Source organism: Lygodium microphyllum, chromosome 8 (genome assembly GCF_053477565.2).
Source record: "Lygodium microphyllum isolate KBCC chromosome 8, Lygodium_microphyllum_v1.1.10, whole genome shotgun sequence".
NCBI lineage: Eukaryota > Viridiplantae > Streptophyta > Polypodiopsida > Schizaeales > Lygodiaceae > Lygodium > Lygodium microphyllum.
Genome location: NC_141142.1, coordinates 11,787,324 through 11,814,955, shown reverse-complemented (window position 1 = coordinate 11,814,955; position 27,632 = coordinate 11,787,324). Strand labels below are relative to the sequence as shown.

General features: G+C 40.1%; 1 protein-coding gene across 6 annotated transcripts in view; it reads left to right on the top strand.

The window, feature by feature from the left end:
• The first annotated feature begins 13,226 nt into the window (after positions 1-13,226).
• Positions 13,227-27,632, top strand: part of LOC148031968 (trafficking protein particle complex subunit-like protein) — a 43,608-nt gene continuing 29,202 nt past the window's right edge. For 2 of the 6 annotated variants that reach the window (XR_015691550.1, XM_087682565.1), the window contains exons 1-4: positions 13,228-13,814; positions 14,421-14,485; positions 17,777-17,891; positions 18,039-18,162. Coding sequence is in view for 5 of the 6 variants with exons in the window: in XM_087682565.1 (XP_087538691.1) it covers positions 13,471-13,814; positions 14,421-14,485; positions 17,777-17,891; positions 18,039-18,162 (648 nt within the window). In the remaining variant the exon portion in view is untranslated. Of the gene's footprint in view, positions 13,815-14,420; positions 14,486-17,771; positions 17,905-18,038; positions 18,163-27,632 lie in introns of those variants that run through there. The other 4 variants (XM_087682568.1, XM_087682566.1, XM_087682569.1 and 1 more) reach the window with 4 other exon arrangements.

The window sequence follows — 27,632 nt, the reverse complement described above, 5'->3', positions numbered from 1 at the left end:
CATCCGTATGAATTTCAAATGATCTGGTGAAATCTGGCATCTTAAGCGCTGGCATTGAGCTCATAGCCCTCTTGAGTGCCTCAAAAGCTTCTTGCTCTCTATCTCCCCATGAGAACTTTGTGTTGCTTCCCGTCAGTGCCGCCAATGGCCATGTAATTCCACTATACCCTTTGATAAACCTGCGGCAGAAGACTGTGAAACCCAAGAACTCTCTGCCTTGCTGCGGTGTCGTCGGCGGCTGCCAATTCTGTACTACCTCTACCTTTTTGGGATTCAAGGCTACTTTTCCCTCCTTTACAATGAAGCCTAAAAACTCCACCTCTTTCACCGCGAATTCACACTTTTCTAGTTTGGCAAACAGCTTGTGTTCTCGAAGTCTCTCCAGCACTTTCCTTACATGCTCCTTATGCTCTTCAAGGGTCTTGCTAAAAATCAAGAGGTCATCAATGTATACCACAAGAAACAATCCAAAAATTCACCGAATGAGTTATCTACCAATGTGCAAAATGTTGGCGGGGCATTCATCATTCTAAATCCCAACACTAGCCACTCAAAACTGCCATAATGAGACGGAATGCCGTCTTCTCAATGTCTCCTTCTGCTATGCATATTTGGTGATACCCAGAGTGTAGATCAATCTTCGTGAAGAATTTTTCTCCAGCCACCCTATCCAACAAATTATCTACTAGAGGCATAGGATACCTGTTGCGAATGGTGATCTTATTGAGTGCACGGTAGTCCACACACATCCTCATCATCCCATCCTTCTTCCTAACAAACAACACTGGTGCCCCATAGGCTGAACGGCTTCTCCTTATAAATCATGCTTCCAATAGTTCAGTAAGTTGTTTTTTCAACTCCACCAATTCTTCATTCGTTATACAGTATGGTGGGCGCACCGACGAGGTAGCCCCCGGCACCAAATCTATCCTGTGATCTACTGAGCGTTTTGGGGGTAGCCTCGGAGGTAGTTTTTTCGGCATGACATCCTTGAACTCTTCCAAAATCTCCCTAACACTGTCATCTCCTACTACGGGTTCTCTCTCTTCCTCTTTTGGCTAACCCATTGCTCTCATGATGCATAGATACACTTAACTTCCTTTTTTCAACTCCTTTTATACTTGCTTAGCACTGCACCACTGCGGGGTCTTACCTTTGTCCTTGTTTATCTCCCCTGGAACCCTCATGACATTCTCCCTACTACTACACTCCCCCTTAGTTGCCTTTACTTCCATCTGTGCCATCTTCCCTTTTTCTCCACTTGTTGCCTCTTGCCCTTTTGCCTCTACTCATCTTGGATTCAATTGCGTTTTTGGTCTATAGTAGTTTACCATCACTGTTGACCCATTCATGTCTAACACAATCTGATTTGTCCCCTTCCCAAAAATATCCAATACATACTTGTCATACCATGTCAACCCCAAAATCGGTATATGGGAGGTACCCTACTCGAGGCTTGGCTCTCCTTGGTGGCAACACGGCGCAGGGCTGTTGCATATCACGCTTGGGCATGGTTAAGTGGCTCGGGGCTTCCCATCGAAAAATAGAGTGGGGAAGGTGAGTGACTTGAGTGAAAAAGTGCTGGGGGGGGGGGGGGGGTGGTTTTAGTTTTCTTTTCAAGTTGAGAGGTGAGGGGGTTATAGGAAAGGGCCGGGGTTTCCACTCTTGGACCTCGCGTGAGCACCAAAAACTTTCGTGTTACCTTCAAAAAGGCTCCTTGCACGTTTGGGGGAGTTGGAAAAGCTTGTCTTTTGGCTTGAAGTTGAGTTGTGAGTTGGTTCCATCTTAACACATACTAGAGGCATATCATAGCAAAAAGGCAAATCTAATAGCAAGGGATGTAGTAAATCACGTGGTAAGGATGTTGAATGCCATCGTTGTGGCAAGAAGGGTCACTTCAAACGTGACTACTATAAATGGAAGAAAGAGAAAGGGAAGGGAAAGAAGACGGATGACAGAAAGGAAGAGAAGAAAGAGAGTCAGCCTGCTAAGAAGAGCAGTGTATAGATCGAAGAGGTGAATATAGTCAGCCATGAGAGCAACAGTGGGAATGATGTACTCTTTATCTCTTCATGTTTCATTGCACATGCTTTGATAGCTGATACAGATGATGACATGCACACTTGGATTTTGGATTCAGGTGCCTCTTTTCGTGTCACCCCTCACCGTTAGTGGTTTACAGACTATATAGGAGGTCGACATGGTGTTGTCCATCTTAGGGATAATTATGCATGTGACATTGTAGGCATTGGCAGTGTACAACTATAGTTTCATCATGGATCTGTCTTCACTCTTCATAATGTAAGGCATGTACCACGTCTCAAGAAGAGCTTAATTAGTGCTAGTCAACTAGATGATGACGGTTTTCATACCACCTTTTGGTGATGGGAAATGGAAGATCTGTAAGGGATCTAGGGTTATTGCCAGAGGTTGCAAGAGTGATACTTTGTATCCACTTCATGTATCCAGTGTGCATGACCATGTTGTCGTCGTGATCAAGCAGCCAAGTGTTTCTTGTGGCATGGCCGATTGGGACACATGAGTCAAACAGGAATGAAAGTACTTTCTCATTTTGGTTACTTGCCTTGCCTTTATTATGCTGATTTTGAGCATTGTGATCATTGTGTTTATGGTAAGCCTGCAAAAACATCTCATAAAAAGTCTATTTCACTAAAATCTTTGCCTTTAGAGTTAGTACATTTTGATTATGTCAGATACCATGGTTATCTCTAGGAGAAAAGAAATACTTTGTCACATTTGTCAATGATGCTACTCGAAAGATATGGGTCTACCCTATTCGTAGCAAGGACGAAGTGCTTGACAAGTTCCAATAATTCTTGGCATTGGTTGAGAACCAGACTGATGAGACACTTAAGTGTCTTCGCTCTGACAACGGTGGGGAGTATGTGTCCAAAGCCTTTCAAACATTTTGTGAAAACAAGGGGATAAAGGGGAGCTCATAGCCCCTCGTAATCCACCCCAAAATGGAGTTGCAAAGCACATGAATCAGACTATACAGGATAAGGTTCATACGATGTTGTCTCATGGTGCATTACCCCATGGCTTTTGGGCAAAGGCTGCTATGACAACCATTCATCTGATTAATAGGTCATCGAATAGGTCTTTGGGGAGGAGAGTCTCTCAGGAAGAGTGGTCGAGCAAGCCACCTTCTTATACTCATTTGCAAGTGTTTGGCTACGAGGCTTTTGTACACATACAGAAAGAAGAACGCAGCAAATTGGAACCAAAGTCCTGTAAATGCATACTCCTAGGATACAGTGACGAGGGTGAGATGGGGTATAGACTTTGGGATCTCGAGAAAAGAAAGATACTACACAGCAATGATGTTATCTTCCGTGAAGATCGCATGCATAAGCAACCCGAGGAGACTGAGGAAGTCAAGAGGGTTGTTTTCAGGGAGGATGTACCTTTTAGACAGTTATTTGTGCCCAGTGGACAACAATGTATGCCTACTGTAAATACTCTTCAAGATGCAGGAAATGGTGCTAGAAATGACCAGCAAGGTATTGCCCATGATACACCACAATTTTAGCCAGAAAACATGCAGTTAGGACAGCTTGAAGTGTCAAGACAACATGCTGAAATTTCAGAGGACAGCAATCTGTACATGCAGAATTATAGGCCTGTATTTCAGGACAACAACCTGTAAATGTAGATTCGCAGGCCCAGTAGCTAGCAAATGCTGAGCCTTCGCTCCATAGGTCAACTCGACCATTGAGACCACCTGACAAGTTTGTTCCTAGTGTGCAGTATGCTACAAATTATGTCACATTGATGGATTGTGGTGAGCCGTCATGCTTCAAGGAAGTAATGACTAGACCGGACAGCAAGAGGTGGTTCAAGGCCATACTGTTAGAAATGGAATCACTTGATAAGAATGGTACTTGGGACTTGGTGTAACTGCCTAAAGGGCAGAAAACTCTTCCGTGCAAGTGGGTTTACAAGATGAAGGTCACTTCTAGTTCTTTGCCAAAGTACAAAGCACGATTGGTTGCAAAGGGATACAAGCAGGAACATGGAATTGACTTTGATGAGATCTTCTCTCTTGTAGTCAAGATGACTACTCTAAGAATCATTTTGGGCTTGGTTGCAGCTGAGGATATGGAGCTCATATAGATGGATGTAAAGACTGCATTTTTACATGGTGATCTGCATTAGGAAATATATATGCAACGACCTGAGGGTTTTATTGCTAAAGGCAAAGAGACGATAGTTTGTAAACTAAAACAAAGTTTGTATGGGCTGAAACAGGCACCGTAGGAATGGTATCATAAGTTTGATACTTTCATGTAGTCTCAAGGCTTTCAAAGAAGTCAAGTTGATCACAACTTGTACACTAAGAAGGCAGCAGATGGCAACTTGATTATCTTGGTTCTATATGTTGATGACATGCTAACTGCTCACAAGAATAATCATGCCTTGGATTCATCGAAGCAAAGTCTTCATGGCAGCTTTGACATGAAGGATCTTGGTGATGTCAATCACATTCTTGGGATACGGATACTTAGAGATATATCAAAGGGGTTACTCTATCTATCTCAACAGGAGTATGTATCCAAGATTTTGCAGCATTTCAATATGGACGGGGGAAAGCAATCGGAGTTCCATTGCCTCCATATGTGAAACTCAATGCAAAGGATAGCCCTACATCTGATGATGAAAAGGCTGAAATGGCCAAGATTCTGTATGCTTCAACCATTGGCAATTTGATGTATGCTATGGTTGCTACACGTCCAGACATTGCCTTTGCAGTGGGAGTGGTTAGCAAGTACATGGCAAACCTTGGCAAGAAGCATTGGGAAGCAATGAAAGGTATTATGAGATATCTCAAGGGCACAAAGGATTTGTGCATTTGCTTTGGTAAGCAGAAGACATCTGTCATTGGCTTTACGGATGCATACTATGCTAGACATGTGGATTGCAGTGAAAGGTATTATGAGATACCTCAAGGGCACAAAGGATTTGTGCTTTTGCTTTGGTAAGCAGAAGGCATCTGTCATTGGCTTTACGGATACATACTATGTTGGACATGCGGACTGCAGGAAATCCACTTTAGGGTATGTGTTTATCTTCACATGAGGATCTGTTTCTTGGATATCCAGGTTGCAGAAGTGTGTTGTTGCCACTGAGGCATGCAAAGTATGTGGCTACCACTGAAGCATGCAAAGAGGCCTTATGGCTATCACATTTGGTTGCTGAGCTTGGATTACTGAGGTTCATATCCTCCACTGTGATAGTCTCACGAAGGGTCTTCTAGCAGAGAGGTTTGTCGGGGCGGGTAGTGATGGGTATTGGATAGGCATAGTCTCTTTAGCTTTATACTAGCTGATTCTTTTCCTCTACCTTTGGGCACATTGCCTTTAACAAGAGATTGTTGGGATAAAGGGCAGTGGCTGTGTCCACTCATAAGGGCTAGGTTGTACATAGTATATATACCTATCTAAAATCATAATTGAGGTGTACACTCTTCAATACCACAAACTGCATGTCTCTATCTCTTCTCTTTCTCTCAACTTGCATCTCTACACAAAAGCTCCATTGCAGATATCTCAATAATAACTTTTCATAACTTAAGCAAATTGGTTATTCTTCTCGTGAGGATCTAATATGGATCATTGCTACTCGTAGATTTGCATCATTATTCATAAATATTCTAAAGAATCTCTTTTATTCTCTGTGAAGAAAAGGTTTTGCCTTTGGGAGGGATTCCAACATCCAAAAAAATCTTTCCCGATTCCTCATAGGATTCTGGTGTAATGCCATGTTTCCAAATCAAGGACCAAGTCTTTTTTTTCTCTCATTGGTTTGCCGACAACTTTGCCTATAATTCCTCTCTCTCGGTAGCTATGGGGTGTCTATCGACCACTTCCTTCTCGCACCTATGACAAACAAGGTGGGATACACTATGGCACCATCACTTGCACACACTAGTATGTGCCCTCTTTGCCCTTCTTCTTATCTATTTCTAAAATGGGTGTACGTTATGGATTTTTCAACTCCTCTTCAAGTAACCTGAGCCATGGAGCAAGAGACTAATCTATCATTCCAACATGAGTGGCTATTGAGTTGAGTGATATATTATTTGTAAATGACAAACTAATGTTCTTCATCAACAACACTACCTCTTTGGGTGCTACTGCATGGTCCCTACCATGATTAGAGCGTGATGTGCCAAGCCATGGTAGCTCTTGCAGTTGACTTTGACCCCTCGATGAGCAACAACTAGCAAAATGGGCCAAGTGTTTCTAACCCTTCTCTTGCATATATGCATGTATGTTATGTCTTAAGTGTGGGGACATGAAGGCCCAATTGTGTATCAATGCATAGACCCTATTGGTCATCATCATCACACACCTGATCTAGTAAGGTCCTAAGTGTGGGGACGTGTCCCTATTCATCTATCTTACATAAATCCATGCAAATATCCTTTCCACTTGACTAATGAAAAACATTTCTCTTTTGCCCCACCCACCCATCATGTCAAACCTTGAACCTGAGGCTTTTTCCTTTTTCTTTTCATCATTTTCTTCTTTTGACCACTTTTCGTGTGTATGCATCCTAACTTCACCGAAATTGAAATTTGATGTCACAATCCTATTTGCTCCTTTGAATATGATATTTTTAAATTTTTATAACCGCCTATATGAGTTACGATTCATTTGTTATTGATTTTTGAAGCATTTTTTACAAATCTAGCGTGTTTCCATGCTAACGTATCTTTTTCACATCAAACTTGTGATTTGACCTTACAACCCTAATTATCCCGTTAGAGGACCCATTTTTCTTTTTCCTACACATCATTTCTACACGTAGATTTGTTGTTATTAATTTTTGCATGATTGCGAGTATCTTTCGATTGCGTTTTTGTCATTTTTCCATGCAAACGCATTGTATTTTCATCAGAAAAATGTTCTAACTTAATATCCCTCTATATCTCAACAAATTGACCCTTTTTCTTTTTTGTGCCCCCATTCTAGCACAATAATTTCTAGTTATTAATTTTTTATTATGTTTTAAACGTATTTTTGCTCTTTTTTCCATGTGAACATGCCCCTTTACCATCGGAGCAATCCTTAGACTAGTTAACCCTATCATGCACTTCCACCTTGTCATTTTTCCTTCTCACTACATTCTGTTAACTCACAGATTTCCTCGAATTAATTTCTCATTCCTTTTATGTGTGCTTTTTTATGTTTTTCCATGTGAACCTACCCTTTCACAATCCACCTCTATTTTTAACTTGACAATCGTGTGCGGCTCATCACCCTAGCTATTTTTCCTTTTTAGCACCCTTTGTTTTGGCCTACCCTTTCACAATCCACCTCTATTTTTTACTTGACAGCCGTGCTCATCACCCTAGCTATTTTTCCTTTTTAGCACCCTTTGTTTTGGCAGATGGATCTCCTACTATTAAAATTTACACGCTCATGCATGTGTGCTTTTTTCATCTATTTTCCATGTAAACAACCATTTCTAATGTCAATCACCTCGTTTAGGTCATTAATTGTGTTCCCACTCTTGACTTTCCCACTTTTTTTTTTCCATCTTCATTGAATAAGTTGAATTTTTCAGAATTAATATTTCTATGCTTTTGTGTGTTTTGGCCTCATCATGTACCCGCATGAACGTCACTTTTTGCTTCATGCTACGTGCCATTGTGTCCATGACACGTTGCCTCTGCCTATCCGTGCTCCCGCATGCCATTTTGATTCCATCAACATAAATTTGTTTTACCCTACCTCGCGTGCGTATCCACCACGATGTGGGGGGGAGGGATGCGCATCCACTTCTCTATTTCTTTTTATTTATTTACTTATACCATTTTTATTATTCTCCCTTTCCCCATCTTCTTCCTTTCCCTTTTCTTTCTTTTGTTTACCAAAAAAAAACTTCCCTCCCCCTCTCTCTCTCCCCCCTTCTTTCTCTCTCCCTCCCCTCTCTTTGCATGCCTGTCCCCCTCACCCTTTCTCCCCACCTTCTTCTCCTCTCCTCTTTCTCCTTCTCTTCCACCCCCTCTTCTCATCCTTCTCCTCCCACGCCACCCCACTTGCCCAGTCGTTTCCGCCTTTGTGGCCTCCTTTGCCACTTGTCCCTGCTACCCATCCCTGTTGCTTGCCCCTACCACTCACCTAGTCTCCTTGCTCGTTGTCAACCACGTAGCAACCCCCATCACCTTGGTCACCCTACTGCATGTGCTGACCATGCTGCCGCCTAGCCTTCATCCCCATACCGCCTACCAACCAAACTCGCCGCCTCACCATCGCCATAGTGGCGGCCATCCCCCACCCCTCCCTCCCATGCCTCCTCCCCACCCCCTATGTTACCCCGCCCCCCCGCTCTCCTTTCTTAACCCTTCCCAAGTCCCCCCACCTTTTTACAACATTTTTTAATTTTCTTTTTTTTTAAAAAACTACCAAACCCCCACAAATTCCCCGCCTTAGCCCCCCTTCCCTTCACGTTTCCCTCGTCTCTGCATGGATCACTTACTGCCATTCACACGCGAGGACACGCGTATCATTTTGATCATACTACAAAGCTCAACACTATTGCTCACACGCAATCATCTGGGTACCCACATTTTTTCCTGCCAATAATCAATTTTTAAAGCACACATTTTATTTAAAAAAGTCAAATAAAACCTTGAAATCACATAGAAACATTTTAAAAAGTAAAACACTGCTTTAAAAAATTTCAAAAAAAGCACGAAAAAGCTCAAAAATTTTGACTAATAATCAACCCATTTTTCTACAAATTTTTACCATTGAAATTACATAAAAATTTAGAAAATCCTTGTAAAACCAAATAAAAGCTTAAAAAGTGCCATAAAATCATTAAAATTTAAAAATAAATCCTTAAAAACCAAATAAATTCAAAAAATACCATAAGTATATTTCTTATTTTTATTTATTTTCTATTTTCTATTTTAAAAAACAAAAAATTCATCAAATTTCTCATTAAAAACAAAAAGTCAAAAATCAAACAAATATAATAAAACCAACCAAAAATTCAACATAAAAATTCACCTACACAAATGCATATGTACGTGCCTATATCATTTTTTATTTTGGTCTTTGTAATTCATTGAGCTTTAAATTAATTTATTTTTACAAGAGGTTGATTAGCTTCTAGTCACCTATCTATTTATTTCTTTCATGGATTTCTGGCCATCGTGGTAGTTGAGGAGTTGTGTCCTTATCGCTATCTTCTTATCAAACCTTATGGGTGTCCCACATATTACTAAGTTCTTTTCTTTTTCCCTTCTTTACATGCACTATTGGATATAATTAACTTGTAATTAAAATCAATATAATGTTGCGTCACAAAATGAACAGATTGTATCTCCTAAATTATAAATAAAATCAACCTGACTATTAATTACAAAAGGAACCCTCTCCATTGCATGAGCACATTGCACCATAACCCCACTTAATTTTTAAAATTAAAATGAACCCTCACCATCACATGTGTACGCTTACACGTACTACAGACACATTACCTTGTAATAAAATAAAACCCCACTTTCACACATGCATGCGCTTTGTGCCAAAAATCAACTAATTGTAAAAAGAAATTATTTTTGTAGAGACCTTAGTCGAGTCAAAGTCAGAGTGGGTTTGGGTTGCGAAACTCGATTCACCATTACATTAACGGGCTTAAATAAAATTACCTACTAAATAAATTTGTCACCCACTCACCTCACCACACTCTAGGTTGATGAAGTGTGTTTGTAAGAAGAGGATGTGGTTATTGATCCAAGTCAGTCTTATTATTCCCTATCTTTTCCATTTGTCAGTCTATGGTCTCGTATGTTGTCCTTTGTATTTGGTCTCCAGTTTTAGTGTTAGGGTTTGTAGTATGCTTGATCTTTGATTTTCCTTTGTGTGCTTACCTATGGGTTTGAGGGTGTTTATATGCTCATATCAGGAAGCTCTCAGTTGCATCTATGCATAGGTCATGTCGAAATTTTTTTAAATATAGGACGTGGATTGTTTGGGGGTTGGTTTGGTCTAGTCCTGTTGGTTTATATGTTATTCCTGGATTTCCTCTCAGTGGAGGTCTCTATGTTGGTTTTGCATAAATTCCATTTCTTGTTTCTTGGTATGTGTGTGTGTGGTATATCCTATGTAGTCTTAATGGTGCCCCTATCGATAGTGGTTTAGCATGTCCCACTACCAGTTCACGATTACTCATTTTTGCTAGATGCAGATTCTATTCGTTGAGCTTGTCTCTATCATTTTGTTGCCCTCACATTCCCAACTGTGGATGGTGAGTCCGTTTTGGAATCCTATAAAAAGCATTTAGGCTTGATGTATGTTCCTAGCTCTCTCCTAGCTTCTATTTATCTTCTATCAACATCAATGAAGCTTTGATTCTATCCCTTTCTACTTCTCATATTCCTAGTGGTAACCATATGTTATCAGGTGAGGAGATTGTTGCTCTTTTTAAAAAAGAGACTTCCACCCCCCTTGGTGCCCAACAAAGTCATTACCAATTCAGGGGTATCAATGGCTAGTATCTCCTCTCCTATTTGGAAGCAATTATACCAATTCCTACAGGATTGCTTTATGTTTGGCAAGCATGTGCTAAAATGCCTATCTAAGGAGCTTTTTACTACTTCCATCAAGATCCTTGAGGGTGCGAAGTTTAATTGGACACCTTCCTTTTGACAAAGATGGATCAACATTCTCAATGAATTCAAAAAGGATAGACTGGTAATGTTACTTATGGAGGTTTCCTCCAGAATGTTATTACTTTTAAGCCTTTCCCTAGTGGCATTCTTATTCCTAATTTTGATGATACTCCTGTGCAACCTCCACCTACACTTTCTTCCCTTCTCCAATGTAAGAAGATTCTGATGAGGAAGATGAACATCCTACTAGGGTGATCCGCAAGAAACACTCTTATGCCATTTTAAGGCATTATAGTTGGCTGGTCTATAGACTTCTTCATGTCTAGTTCCTGTTCCTGATCCTTCTCTTGTACATGCTCCTATACTTGCGGCTTCTACTAGTTTTCTTCCTACATTCCTTTCTTATTCCAATCTATTTGTAGCACAAAGGGATGGAAAACTTGATCCTCAAACACCGTCATTTTTCAAAATAGTATTGTTTGGGCCCATGCTTTCATAGATGGTCTCCGATGTCCAGGCAACACTAGAAACAACGATGAATTTTTCTCTCCAAGCTATGTATATAGGAGTTTATACCTCTTTGCAAGAAAAGGTGGATTCCTTAACTAGTTAGTTGAGCAAAGCTTTGGAGGATTTAGTATTAGAAGAGCCGCTCTAAGTGATATTCATAAAGAGATGACCAAAGCTACGAAATTATTGGATGGTTAGAAAGCAATTATTACTTTGATGACAAATAAGTTAGTTTGATGCTAAAGATGTTCAACCTTCCTTGACACAAAAGCGTGATTTTGTCATATCTGAGATGGTGATTCTAGCTTTTAAGCTAGGTACTTGTGAGGGTGAGTTGCAGCATTCCAAAGAAATTATTGTAGCACAATAAAAGATAATTGAGGAGTTGAAATGTAAAGTAACTGAACTTTTTATTCCTCCCCTTGCTCCTATAGTCTCTTCTTCTATTCAATCTTTCACTGAGAAGCTAGAAAGCCTCAAGTAGCAAGCCAAATTAGGCGATGTTCTTTTTGCTAAGGTGGACTGTATTTAGCAGTGTATTGATTATTTGCATCAAGACTTCCTTCACATTGCTGATCTTGTGTCGCCTCCCCCTACCTTTTGGATTAAATACCAATAGTAGTAGAAGTTTGCCATGTATATGTCTCTTAGCACTATTGACTTGAAAGCACCAAAAGAGGAGTGGCATGACCTTTGGTTTGTGGATTTACTGAAATCAAAGTTTGATTGTGCTCTTGATGATCTCATTTTCCATGAGGCATAGTTATTGTCATTCATGTATATCATGCGAGACTACAGCTTCACAATGAGGATGATATCAATCTTTATGTGGGGATGTTATTCTACAAGTACCCATGTATGTTCATTTGATGGAGCTTAGCCTTTCAAATCAGTTGCTGACATATGTCCAGAAGACTTCATGGTATAAAGGTCATGCTTGGCATCGACCTTTAGAGGACGATGTATTGGTCCATCGTCAATGGCAAAGTATATTGTTTAAAGTTGATATCCAACCCTTACACTCATAAGTCAGTTCCTACATTATAGAACATCCTTTATTCACAAATGTTTTTTTTCAAGCCTTTAACTATCGATCTTCTATTTATCCGACTGATCCTATTGATCTTCTTTCTTATCAAAAGATTGCTCAATGACTTTTTGTTTATATCTCCCTTCTTAACACTAATCCTAACTCCATCAATATGCTACTTTTTACCCTGCATTATGTCCTCATATCCTTGTATTTACCCCTTGTCCATTTATCATTGAAGCTACTATTACACTTGTGTTTCTTAGTCTATTCCATTCACTTTTTCTATCAAATCTCTTCATATTTTCTTCTTTTCTTTCCCTCTTTTTCCAACATCCTTATCGCTTAACATTTTCACTTTCTATGATTTATTATATCCTCCTCTCCATTGTTCACCTACAATTACCTTACCTTAGCCTTTTGATTATATAAACATTCCTCCACCCTCGATCATGGATACCAATGGGTTTGATAGTGATATACTTCGTTGTCAGGAGTGGACTTTATAAGATTCTTTGGGATCATGGGAGGCTTCGTCTGTATGTTTACATTCCTATCTTTAATTTGCTTAGGAACATATGCTCACTCAAAAGTTGTTTCTATGAAGCTAGTTGCTTTGGTATTTAGCTTCTATGCAACATCAATTGCACAAAAATACAAGGAAGTCTATCTCTCCTCTTCTTATCAATCCTAATGAGAGTGTATCAGGAGCTCAGATGGATGTGTTGCACTATTTTGCTCAAGCTTTTCATATTATATTTGTTGTCTTAATGGAAAGAATGTGCTATCTCCAGTTCCTTCATAATGTTCCTATCTATTTTGTGGATGAGAGTAAATTGGCAGAGCAAAGCTTACTTGTAGGATGTACCAACCCGGTAGTAGCTTGAGTGATTCGAGTATGTGGGTGTATACATGAGCTCGTGAGTTTAAACCTTGGGTTCATTGGTGAGGCATCTTTCAAATTTCAAGCCTTTCTTGAAAAAAAAAACCAAAAACCTTCCTTGGAGGATCTAATCTAATACAACACTTGAGAACATTGGAATGCTAGGCTAAATCTCCATGGTGAGTGGACAACCGAGCAAAGCTTGAATCAGATATGTGCGCAAGGAGCGCAAGCAAGCACAAGAAGTCGCACACTAGAGTCTCTTAAAGGTTCGGCTCCCCTCAAAATTCGAAGCTGCGGGCGTGATCTGAACGCGGAGAGAGAGAGAGAGAGAGAGAGAGAGAGAGAGAGAGAGAGAGAGGCTGCATCTCTCCTGTGATCTGCCCGAGAACAACCATGGAAGAATACCCGGAGGAGCTTCGCACACCTCCAATGCCCCTCGTCGCCCTTGTGGGCTTGCCGGAGCTCCATTCCACCGTATCTGCATTCCTGCACACGGAGCCCCTGCCTATCAACACTCTAGCCCTGCCTGACTTCACAAAAGTTGCTGTCATTGGCGGCAAGGAGCGCAAGCCCCCAGATGCCCGCTTACCGCCGCCTGTGGGAATCCTCAAGATCGACTGGCTCTGGAAGCACCGTACCCGGGTGCCTGCTGCCATTGTTGTGCTGCTCAGCCGAGAGGAAGTCAATGGAGATCCTGTCCAGTGGATGCAGGTGTGCACCAATCTTGAGTCTATAAAGTAAGTATTGAATTCTCCATTCATGCCTTGAATTGAACGTGCAATTTGCTATCTTGTGTGTCAAAAGAAACTACATTATCATGATACCATTGTATGACAAGATACTAGAACGAATTGTTATGCATGCAGTTCTACAATCATCTTTGTAAATCTGCAAGAGCTGACCATTAGTAGTAGTCGTAACAGATGCCTTTTTGCGACAGTGTTTCCAGTTTATTGAGTTGATCGACTTGTTTGCAATTTGCCAACTACATCCTGACACACTCCATTTTATGTAGAGGGAACTAATTTCTGAGAAACATAGTTATGTTAATCTGTCCAGGTAATTGTGCCGTCCTGCAGCATATTGTAACAATGTTGTGTTCTTTATCAAGGCTCAAGCATGAAGTTGCTAATCTTTTTGTGGCATTGAACTTGATTATTTGAAACCACTTTTAGTCAATTATAGATTACGCGACAACTGGATCTAGCTCTTGACCATCTCCTGTTTCTTTTTCATTCTGACATGAAGGGCTGTGAAGTTTGTGCGCTTGTGTTTGTACATGTATAAATAGCTGTTACTTCTTATTGATGACATCATAATGCTCCTAAATTTGTGGTTCTCAGGAATGTAATACGTGGCAGAAACATAAGGCTAGTGGTGGTGGTGGTTCAACCATCTGTTTTGAGTGGTACATTCAATGCAAAATTTTCTCAAGTAGCATAATTGTTCCGGGTTCTCTTCAATTTATGGTTCTTTTTAGTTGAATATTTTTTTTGGTATCTGCAACACCTGTAGTTTGGTGGCTATGGCATGATATTTGCAAGGAGTTATGTTTGATGTTTCCACTTTGGTTTTAGTTGCTAGGTAGCTATGCTCTTACTATGTGGCTTTTGTATTCGTACTTGTTTAAATCTAGATCTAGTAATCCACTTTGGCCCTTTTTGACTTGGTTAAAGGTAACTTATTGCAATATCCTATGTCTTTATTTAGCTTGAGACTCCACTAATGCACTGCTTAGTAGTAGTTGAAAATCAGGGTTATGGAAAAAGTACCACTTGAATTGATCTGATGTTTCATTTGGCCTTAAATAGAAACTTTCTTTTGGTGATTCTCTCTTTTATGATTGTCTAAGAGCTCAGAAATTCTTCATAGCTGAGGAGTGGAAATTGTCTCGAGTCGATGTGAGGACAGATCCTGGAAAATTGAGATATTTCTGCATGTGAAACTAACGCTTATTTTGAGCAGATACCTTATTTACGATTGCAAATATCATCCAACCTTTGCTGTCTTTGTGTTGGCTACTGCCCTCAAAGTCTGTACAGATGCTTAGATAAGGTGGGCAGCATATGTGAGCTCCCTGATTATCTGCATAGTCAGGCCAAATAGTAGTCAACATTTGTTGTGGCCCTCCAAGGATAGTAGGTGGACAACAGGTTTGGTCCTTGTTAAAAAGGCATTTCCTTTCTACTCAAAGAAAGATCAAATGCCAGATGTGCTGGTCTACCTCGTGCTTCAGCTTATGTCAAAAGGAAATTTTTAATGAAGTGAGTGTTTTATTGAGATTCCCAACTGATGAACCATCATAGCCCTTGGACAAGGGATGAGATTACTTTGCCATGGGCCGTTTGAAGGTGAGAAATCATAGAATGATGCCATGATGAGAGTGGTGGGTAATTGATATAAGTAGGTGCACTTGATTCCATACAACCCAGATGTGGAGCAAAGTTGGCTAGACTATTTATCTAAGATGCCTTCTAGCTGTATAGATTGCTTAAGCCGACCAGGTGGATTATGATTGAAAGTTCACCATTGCTTTCTTAAAAGCGCTATTGCATGAATTTGCCTTTTTTCACAGCTTTCTGTTCTTTCTTTCCAAGAAAAGAAAATTTTAATGAAAAACATCAGTGAAATTTATCACTAAGATTTCCACATCTTCTTAGCAATCTATACCAAGGAGATTTTGAGTACAAGGGTAATGAAGAAAACACTCAGACAGGCTATGATACCAGATTGTGGGGGAGCTCCTAGGTGAAAGAAAGTGCTAGTCTCCTAGGTATGAAGGAAGGCTTCTTTGCCTTCTGCTCATGCGATCACAGTCTTTTTGCAGAAGTTTCTATCTCAAATGGCTGGTTAGAGAAACAGTATGGACAAGATAACATTGACAGCTTGAGGTCAGGAACTGTGATTTCAGCAGCATCCAGCACTGGCAGGTGTGAATGACTGCTAAGGGAGACATGATGAGGAGAAATAATCTTTGAAGAGGAGAAAAGATAGGCCACGTGAGCAGTCCAACTAGTTTCACAAACTATGCAACCAATATCTGACCCATTTGTGCAATGTGATCTTACCAGTTTGCCGTTTGACTATCCTTGTTGGTGCCACCCATTTGCCAGGCTGTTGGACCATCCTTGGTCTTGATGATGCCCATGACCGTTTCAATACTTTTTGCTGCCCAGGTTCATTACATGACCTGTCTGCAACTGATGGAGCTGGCAGAGGTTGAACAGGCTACATCTGCAGTGAATCCAAATGGCCCGTGTCATAAAAGGAACAGCTGCCAGCTGGTCTCACTTGCTGCAGACGTTCTTCCTGGATGTCCAAAGATGTAACAAGTATTGTGTCAATCGAGTAGTTTCCAGTTAGTGTTTCGGAAGCTTCTCTGTGGCATCTGGTTGTTGATGTTACATGAACATCGTTCTTAGGTTGTACAGTTGCTTGGACGAGTGCAACCACAGGAATTGCTTACACAGCACAACTAGGTGCTATGGTGGTAATCTGGCCATGGTGGATACTTATAATCATGGCATTGACAGTTTATAAGTACTAAAGAATGAGGACACTTCTGGAGAGAAGGCAACAGTGAGAAGTACTTTCCTTGGATCAGAGCCTTGTCACTTGGTGGCCTTCTTCAAGACGAAGTTGCATGATTGTGAATTCGGATGGGTGTAGTGCAAGTGAGGATAGCTGCAATTCTAGTGGAAAGAATGTAGTGCACTTGTTGCAAGGGTTGGTGACACAAGCAGCAGATCGGGTGTAGGCTTACAACACTATCAGAGTGCAGTTGGCAGTTTGATTGTTCTATTTAGAAGTACAGTATCCTTGAAAGACATAAGAATTGAAGGGCAAAAGGCACATCATGGCACTATTGCACAAGAGAGCAGTTAGGCGCTCAAGGACTTGACAGAAGAGAGAGTACGTGCCAAAACACTCGAAAGGCTACTGAAGAAGGCCCCACATGCGAAGAAGAGCAAGGACACTCTGATATCCAGAAACCCTGTTTTCTGACAAAACTGTCATACTGATCTGAAACTTTGGGCTAGTTTCAAATGTCTTCATTTGTCTCTAAGAGCTTTTGTCTGTCTCTATTTCTTCATTGGATGAGTGGTAGAGTTTTCTTAATGCTTTGGCAGCACGGCAGGTAAGCCCCCTTCTATGGTTCACAGGGGACCTGAACTCAGTGGTTTTGTATTAAACAGAATGTTGACTGAAACAATATTTTTGCAAATATCATGGGCCTGAAGCTGTGGAATAAGTCTAACAACTCATCATCATAAAAGCCATTATTTTTACTGGTAAAAGTTTTGGATGTGTGAAAGCACATTAGTTCTGAAATACTATCTCTATTTAACTGCAAGTTATTTCTGTCCAATATTTTTGATAGTTTACCACTTTTCTTTTCTTTTTGAGTCCATTGGGGTTGATATATTCTAAGTATGTGAAGCAAAAGAATATATTTTTGATGGTTTACTGCTTTTATTTTCTTTTTGAATCCATTTTTGGAGCAAAAGAATAATACCAGAAATAAAAGGTACATTTGGGCACTTGCATTTTACTGCAGATTAGTGGATTCCCCAGATAGTATGTTTTTTAAAGAAGAGCATTTTGATGACCTGTTTTTTACATTGTTCAAATATCATGAGCCGCAAAAGATGAGCAAAATGAGTAACTAATTTTGTGTTGATGTTTTCTGCAAGGTCAGGTGACGTAATTGAAGAGCGATTGCTTGCTTTAAGAAAGCGTGCAGAAGTGGACTCCAAGTACTTTCTTACTTTCATCAGTCAAGATCTATCAGAACAAAAAAGATCACTTGCAAGGTTGACCTTCCATGTAATATCCCAGAAATTTCTTCTGACCTTCATGTCTTTTGCCGTATTCAGTACAAAGTACCGGCATTTTATTTGGTTGGTGTACCGTTTTTTGCACATCTCATGCTTTTGGTTGTGACTGCTGCTATGGTATAGGCTTGGAAGCATTCTTGCAGAGTCAGTTTCTGTCTTTTATAAAGATGAAGGGCGGAGAATCAAACTTCGCCTTGAAAAGAAGACCTTTAGCTCTAATGAGTTAACTGCACGCTACAACTTCAAGGCATGGCTTTTTTCTATTCCTGATATCTAGATTCTTAAGTTTTTGGTTTCTTTTGCTCATTAGGAACTTTGTCAAGAAATGCAGTATCACTTGTGTCAAAACGATTATCCCAATATAAGCTGTTATTCATTGTGGTCATAACAATTGGAACGGGCAGAGCGGATGCTAGGAGTTGGGGAACACTATTTGCATTTTGCAACATGGGGAACACATTTCTCAATGTTGGAATATTCCTAGAGACGTTTCCTCTCCAAGAGACTTGATTAATTGATGGCTGAGCCAAGTACATTCTTTATTAGCCTTTCAGCTAGGACACACATCTCTCTCTTTGCTTATGGGATATAACACTTTGTCATATACTGCATGTGCCTTTATTATTGCCTCTAGCACCACACATTCTAACACGCCTCCTTGGTGCTAGCTTATTCTCTAGATAATTGCACCTAAGGATGTAGGTTCCCTCTCTAAATCCCTGCAAGGCCTTTTAGCTCATGCATTGTCAAAAAAGAAAAGTAAGCAATACAACATTTTAAAAGACAACTTCATTACATTGTTTAGAAGATGATGATTCTTGTATACAGTTAGCTTTTTGATTCCAATTGTTCTTTGTAGTGTATCCGAATTTGCTTTTGCAGTTCTTGCATTCAGGTTTCCCTTCATTCCAGTAGTCTTGCTCCTTGTGTCTAGTTTTCCCACATCCTGTAAACAATCTTTGAAGATCCTTTGATATTGAGTGTAGATACTATGGGGCTTGGTGAAGTTTCTTGGGTCTTCTCTTTGAGTCATTTGTTAGGTTTTTCCACACTATTAAGTAGCACAACAATGACTTCATCTTCTTCAATGTCTTTGAGTCATTTGTTAGAATTGTCCACACTATTAAGCAGTGCAACAATGACCTCATCTTCTTCAATGTCTTTATTGATAGAAGATAGTTGCACCTTCAAGCTTTTAAATTTACTTGTCAAGATTCTTTTGCTTTTGTAATCCTTGATGTGTGATGATAGCATCGGGCTTGGTGAAGTTTCTTGGGTCTTCTCTTTGAGTCATTTGTTAGGTTTTTCCACACTATTAAGTAGCACAACAATGACTTCATCTTCTTCAATGTCTTTGAGTCATTTGTTAGAATTGTCCACACTATTAAGCAGTGCAACAATGACCTCATCTTCTTCAATGTCTTTATTGATAGAAGGCAGTTGCACCTTCAAGCTTTTAAATTTACTTGTCAAGATTCTTTTGCTTTTGTAATCCTTGATGTGTGATGAAAAACATTGTTTGTCAAGCCCCATGCTATCATCGCGAGTTATTTATTATTCTTGCTTTTCCAGGTTGGGTCATTAAGAGCCTTGGGGCTCTTTAAATATTTCCCAAAGGTCTTTTCTCAATAGATCATACATGGTTTTCATTCTCGAAGCATGAAAATCGTTCCTATTGAATTTTTCAATGGAGAGGTCTTACCAATGACTCACATGACAGCATCAATCTTCGTACAAAAAGAGAATTGTTTTAGATGCGCATGAGTGGATTATTTGCACCTTTTTACAACAACTGGTTTTTCTTTTAGACAAATGTGTATACAACTCTTTGACAAATGATTGTTGAGTTGAACAACTCAACCATAGGTAGTGTGAATAGTAGCTTACAGGAACTAGCTTATGACCAATAGTGTGAACAAGGCCTAAATTGAACTAGTTTGATTATTGGTAGTGTAAAAGGGGTTTATGCCAAACCAGTTTAGGTGGGAAAGTGATTTTGAGAGGGCTCTTTCAAACCTTAATGATTAAGGTTTGAATGATAGCCTTATCAAGAAGATATTTCCATGACCAACGGTTGCTTTGAATGCATGTTTTTGATGAGGCAATTGGATTGGTGTGATTCAAATCCTCCAAATAATTTCCTCCTCTCTAGCTCTATAGCAAAGAAGCAAATGCCTTGCTTTTGGGATAAGTAGGGCTTGAGCTTTTGGCCACAAGTAGGGCCTCAGCATGTTGACAAGCCGTCCCCTTAAGCATAGGGTTTAAGCAACCCCCTTGCAAGTGATTGAAATTTGATCATGAACACAATGAAGAGCTATATCTCAAGGATGATGATCTTCTCCAATGAACTTGGCACCTCCCAACCTTCAATCTCCTATTCAAAAGCTTCTTGGATAATACTACCTTCTAGTCTTGAGCTTCTTTAAACTTGTGTGTAAGTATGGATGCTTCTCTATCCCACAAGCGTTAAGGGTGAGGTTCTAATACCATGTTATGAAACATGGTTGAACGAGGAAAGAATAGTGGACTATGGAGGAAAGAAGATCAAGAATGAAACCATAATGATATGAAAGAGACTTGATTAATTGATAATTGAGCCAAGTACATTCTTTTATAGCTTTTTAGCTAGGACACACTTCTCTTTCTTTGCTTGTGGTATACAATACTTTGTCATACACCTAGTTGTCCACGTCCAATGGATGGATCGACTCGTTCGATCCGTCCTCTCCAATACGACACACTTGATCACGTTTGATGGAAATTGTGCGATTGTTTTAAAGTGCCTGTTTGTGACCATTGGGGGTTACTTTGGGGTAAGTTGTAGATCTTTCTTTCTCTCTCTCTCTCTCTCTCTCTCTCTCTCCTTTCGGCAATATATTCTCTTTCTCTCTCTCTAATTTCAAATTCAAATTTCAAGCACAACTTTCAAGCTCTCTATTCTTAAACTCTCTCTCCTCAAGCTCTCCATTCTCTCTATCCTCAAGGTTTTTATATGTAAACTCCTGACATAAAGTCTCTAAATGTTTGAAATGTATTGTTTCAAGTCCCAACATTAAGTATAGGCATTAAAATTGTGTATATAATTTTTTTTCATTGGACATACTATTGGATGTAGGTCCAAGATTTATTAGTCAACTAGTATCGTAGTAGTATTAGATGGTACTAATCCGAGGCCATCGAACGTGACAACCAATGTCATACATTGCATGTGCCTTTAGCATTGCCTCTAGCACCATACATTCTAACAATTGATTGTTCAACATGGTCTTTAAAGTGATGGTTTTGACATGTCTTTCTAGACTTGTTTGCTTTTGAGAATTATGAGGATTTTCTAATTTATTTAGTTTTATTACTTTGTTCCCTCTCTATTTTCTTCCCCCGTGAAGAAATACCCTAACACACAAACAGAAATAACACCGTACGACAAAGCACAGACTGATAGAAGAACACAGTTAGAGTTAGGGTAACTCAAAGACAATGAACATGGCGAATGAATGAAGTGGTATAACTACTGAATATGCAATGCTCATGCAACAAATACACTATGCCGTGAATGAATACTGAATCTTGAACTCATGTATCTCAGAGATCAGGGTAGGGGTAATGAGCTAGAGAGTGTGTCGTACTCCGAATGGATCTTGAATCGTAGCAAGGCAGCCTTGGAGTGTCGAACAATAGTAAACGCAGCCTGTGTGTGGTTGGACCTGATGTAGACGGCAATTTAGAGAGAGAGTGTGCTGTAAACACAGACTGAGGAGAGAATTTGCAAACACAAGTTGAGATGATGATGGCGATAGTTGGAGGAGAGAGAAAAATACAAAACGTAGTAGGGAGGAGAGAGAAAACAACAGCAATAGTTGAGAGGAGAGAGAAAACTGGTAGGGTGGCAGCTGGGGCCTGCAAATGCAGCAGCATGCTATTGTGGCAGGATGTATGACAGTTGAATGGGTGGATAGAAGTAGTCGCTTGGTCGGAAACAACAACAAAATGATGATGGAGGGCTGGAAATAGGCGCCAGATGAGTGAAGACTGCAATGGACAGCTTGGATTGCAATGTCCTCCGCGAATGGCTTGTGAACAGCAACCTGAAAACACTTGAGACTTGCAAAAACGAGATTAAGGTTGGATGGAGGATAGCATACCTATTTATAGAAAGTTTGGGCTCTCCCAAGTGGGTTTGTGCTTATGGGATAAAGATACTCTCTAGGAACACATTTCTTTTAAATAAACAAGGCTTCTTCCTTAATTAAGCATGTTTTGGGGCTGTTTAAGTGAAGCCAATGCATTTTTAGCTCAACATCCCCCTCCCTCTCCCTCTCTCCATTCCTGTTCCTATTCCCATCCTTGTTATTGTGGGCACGAGGATCGAGACAGTGCGCGGTTGAGATATGCACAGTGAGAGAGGGAGTGAGTACAGAGTAGAGAGAGTGAGTACGATTGGATGTGGGTATAATCTCTGAAATGTACCACTTTAGGTTTTTTGATTTTATCTATCTATCTACCCTTGTTATTGTGGGCACGAGGATCGAGACAGTGCGCGGTTTTTTGATTTTATCTATCTATCTATCTATCTATCCTTGTTATTGTGGGCACGAGGATCGACATAGTGCGCGGTTGAGATATGCACAGTGAGAGAGGGAGTGAGTACAGAGTAGAGAGAGTGAGCACGACTGGATGTGGGTATAATCTCTGAAATGTACCACTTTAGGTTTTTATATATATATATATATAAAGAACGTCTGAAAGGGTGCGTGCACACCCGAGCAGTGTAAAAGACACAGTGACCCTTTATTCCCAACAACCTCCTATCTAAAGGCAACGTGCTTGAAGGTAGAGAAAAGAATTAGCTAGGTCAATGTATGTACAAAGCTGAAATATACATATACTATCCAACCCCCATCATCTAGCGGCAATGAGCAAACTGCTCTAGTGGAAGACTCTTCGTGAGAAGGTCTGCAGGGTTATTATTGGTGTGTGCCTTGACAAGCTCAATGCTCTTGTTGTCAAGTAAATCTTTGATAAAATGATACTTCACTTGTATGTGCTTTGTCTTTGTGTGAAAAATAGGATTCTTTGTTAGCATGATAGCACTTTGACTATCACAGTGGAGGATAGGAACCTTTGTAATGCCAAGCTTTCTTACTAGATGTGAGAGCCATAAAGCCTTCTTGTATGCCTCAGTGGCAGCCACATACTCTGCCTCTGTAGTAGACAATGCAACACACTTTTGCAGCTTGGATATCCAAGAGATTGCTTCCCTTGTGAACGCGAACAGATATCCTAAAGTAGACTTTCTGTAGTTAGGATGACCAGCATAGTTTGCATTCGTGAAGCCAACAACAGATGACTTCTGCTTACCAAAGCAGATGCACAAGTCCTTTGTGCCCTTCAGGTATCTCATGATACCCTTCACTGCTCCCCAATGCTTTTTGCCAGGATGTGCCATGTACTTGCTAACCACTCTCATCGTAAATGCAATGTCAGGAGGTGTAGCAACCATAGCATACATCAAGCTACCAACAATTGAAGCATAAGGAATCTTGGCCATCTCAACCTTCCCATCATCAAATGTAGGGTTGTCATTTGCACTAAGTTTCATATATGGAGGCAACGGTACACCAATGGCTTCCCTTCCCTCCATATTGAAACGCTACAAAACCTTAGTAACATACTCATGCTGTGACAAATGGAGAAGACCTTACGATCTGTCCCTATGAGTATATGCATGCCAAGAATACAATTGGCCTCACCAAGTTCCTTTATATCAAAGCTACTGTGTAGGCTTTGTTTGAAGGACTCCAAATCATGAACATCCCGACCTACAATTAGCATGTCATCCATATACAAAACCAAGAGAATAAGGCTACCATCTGTTGCCTTCTTGGTGTATAAGCACTGATCAACTTGAGATCTATGGAATCCCTGAGATTGCATAAATGTATCAAATTTATGATACCATTCTTGTGGTGCTTGTTTCAACCCATACAAACTCTTGTTGAGTTTATATGCCATGTGCTCTTTCCCCTTTGCAGCAAAACCTTTAGGCTGCTGCATATAGATCTCTTCATGTAGATCACTGAAATCAGCCTTTCTTCCATGGATGGGTGGTAAATCCCTGATTACAACTTAATTACAGCAGCAAACAATTAATGCAATAGTCCCAAGTTGCAATCAAGTACCATTGGCCCACCAATTCAAAGGATTTGATGGTATCCTGGCAATGGAACTATGGAACCAGCCTTCCTTCCTTGGATGGGTGGTAAATCCCTGATTACAACTTAATTATAGCAGCAAACAATTAATGCAAATCTGAAAATACAAATTTACCTATTGATCTTGGACAATGCACACTTGATTGGCCCCAAAATTGGCGCCCCTTTTGATATTTCTTTAGCTTTATTGAAGAAAACGTTGATTTACAATGGGATTCTCTCGATCCCCTTCGCAATCCAAACTCCCCTTGCTGTCCAAAGTGACCAGTAAGTCTTCAATCTATTTTGCCCCTTGATTCTGGCACTTGATTGGCCTTCACCCACTTCATAGACAATGGAAATGCCCCAAATTCAATGACTGGCTAGTCCTCCACCTGAATTTAGCTGAAATTTCCCTTCAGCCTTGAAAAATCTAAGTCTTGGAGCTTGCAATTTCTGGCACATTTCTTGAGGCTGATGCTAAATCCTAATTTCTGCTGCAAATTAGGGTTTACAACAGAGAAATTTGCAATTTCTCAGCCTCCAAGGGTCCAAATACTGAGATATGTGAAATGATTGGAAGATGAGAGAGAAATTTGTAGAGTGAGAAAATTCAGAGTTTTATCGCTATGAATGACTGAAATTCATTCAAATGTAGCTGCTGCCCTACCACAACAGCCTGTAGATGCAAAGAACTAAAGAAAATCAATCATTTAGTGCTGCTGCCTTGTCTCAACAGCCTGTAGATACTGTCACCTGTTGTTGATTGTTCTTCTCCAGCCCTTGGCTGCCTCAGAAGGTTCTCCAACGGTTGCAAATCAGAGCACCAGTATCTCCTCCCTCTCTTTTGCAGGCTGAATACACTAAAAATGCCTCTCTCCAGCCTCTAAAGACATTTTTCAGTTTTCATAGGCATTTTTGACAAGTGGTAGGCTTTCCAAATGGTTTTTCTAGCATTATCCATAATTAAATATTAATTTTTAGTCTTTAAATGCTGAAAATTAATCTAATAATTATTTCGGTGCCCTGAAAAATAATCTGACTGGCCAATAATTAAATTGGCTCGGCAACTTCCATTCCTGAGTGTCTTTGTGCCATCTTTGACCATTAGATCGGTGTTAGGTACCATTAAACATTACTTCTGTAGTGTCACCAACAACTGACACTTATGGCCAAATGAATGACCTAGGCCAACAACTGGTATCGGATTCCGCCAAGTATCTGTGCGGTATAACTTATAGCAACTTTTGCCTTTGACATTCCGTGATTTTCTCGGGTCCTAGGCTCGTAAATTTACTCTAATCCCAATTGCACCTCACATGTGCAACGTTTACTTAATCATGTGGTTAAAAATTAATCCACATGTTAAGTGAGGTTTCAAAAATGCATGTCCTCATGACAATCCTCTTCCTTGAAATCCTTGCAATCGTCCTCGATTGCACTGCCAAATGGATCGAAAGCAAAGTACTATAGTGGAATTTCCATAGGGCATCATAGTCAACACAACATTGCGCATTGCTATTCAACCATTCCATGTGTCCAACATATGCTGAAAATTACCAGCCAAGAGAACATAACATAAGACTCATAAAGAATCTCAAAAACATTGCCTAATTATCATGTGACATATCCATTTGTCATGAGCTCAACTCATTTGGCAAAACTAAACTATTAGCATAGCATAACCAAGCATAAACCATGGTTGAAACATCAATGGCATCATAACATATGTTGTTGTCCATGGAACTAGATGTAAACCATTGAAAACTGAGCATAATCTGATCATAAACTGATCACTTGCTGATCAGAGAACTGATCACAAACTATTGCAAATGTGACCCCAAATTGATCACAAACTCATTGCAAAAACTGACGAGCAATCAATGCAAAAACTAATCCAAAAAGTGACCATAAACGGTTCTCAAGCTGATAAAAAATTGAGCTGAATACCATTGAATATTAATGATTATACGTTGAAAACCAACACTCAATAATCAACCCCTGATGATCATTAACTGATGCTACACCAAGCATAACCAATGCCATACCAAGCGTAACTGATTACACATTGATTATAACGGATGCAAATGTATAGTTTTAGAGCTATAGTGAAAACCATACCGATCTGCATACCAAACATAGTGACTAGTACATTGAAGAATGATCCCTTGGCAAACTTACTATTCAGCTATAGTACCCTGAATGTATGCTGAATACATTTGAGATCCACTACTTCTAGAGCTGTCCATTACTGAGGAGCGAAGGTGCTAGCTCCCTCACAAGCATCAGGTAATACTTTGGACCTCTGCTCTGCTAAACCTGATTGAGTCCGAACTAAAGTCGGCTCTAATTGGAAAGCATCAAGGTAAAGCTGCAACAACTAAGGATGGTTTGCCAAGTCATCCTCCATCCATTTGGCATCCATTGATGAATAATTTTGAAAGGTCTAAGCAAGCTCACATGAAAGGCATTGTGTATTCGCCAGTGTGGAGACATTTTCAGCCTATAGCATGCATTACTGGTCCTCTCCAACACTTGAAATGGCCTATAGTATCTCATAGATAGCTTTGGATACAATCACTCTTTGCCCTTTATCTTTTTCAGCCATGCCTTTTCAAATCGCAGCAATACACAATCGCCCTCTGCACAATGCAAAGCACGCCTATGATGACGCCTATGACGATCAATTGCTCTCTTTTGCTTATCTTGTGATCTTTGAAGCGCATACTGAACCTTTTGGTAAGTTACATCCATGCTTTCCACATAGCGATTAAACTCCTTTTTTGTGTGCAAAATAGGAGGTACTTTCTTATCACCCTCTACCACCTCAAATGGAGCTTTGCCCGTAGAACTATGCACTGTGTTGTTGTACGCAAACTCAACCAAGGGCAAATACTACTCCCACTATGTCTTGTGGTCTGAAACATAGCACCTCAAAAGATCTAACACTGTGGAATTTGCTTCCTTAGATTGACCATTTGTCTGCGGATGGAAGTATGATAAGAATTTCAGCGTAGTACCCATATTCTCAAACAACCCCTTCCAAAATAAACTGGTCATCTGGGGGCCTTGATTACTAATGATTGACTCTGGCATACCATGATACTTGAAGATGTGTTGCAAAAACAATCGTGCCATATAATCAGCCTTAATTTTCTTCCTCACCGGAATGAAATGGGTTTGTTTGCTAAACCTGCAAATGATAGTCCATATCCCATCATTCCCTGTAGGTGTCTTAGGAAGCTAAAAAATAAAGTCCATTGCAATGCTCTGCCAAGGCCTATCTGGAATAGGCAAGGGTTGTAACAACTGACATCTTTTGCCTATCATGCTTTACCTTCTAGCATATGATGCATGTCTTAACAAACTGTTCTACATCATACCTCAAAGTTGGCCAATAAAAGAAATGCTTTACTACCTTGACCATGGCATCAATACCTCTATGTCCTGTATACGGAGGAGCATGACTTTTAGTGATAACTATGGGCCTTAACTGCGTTGTGACACACAGTCGTGCATGCATCTG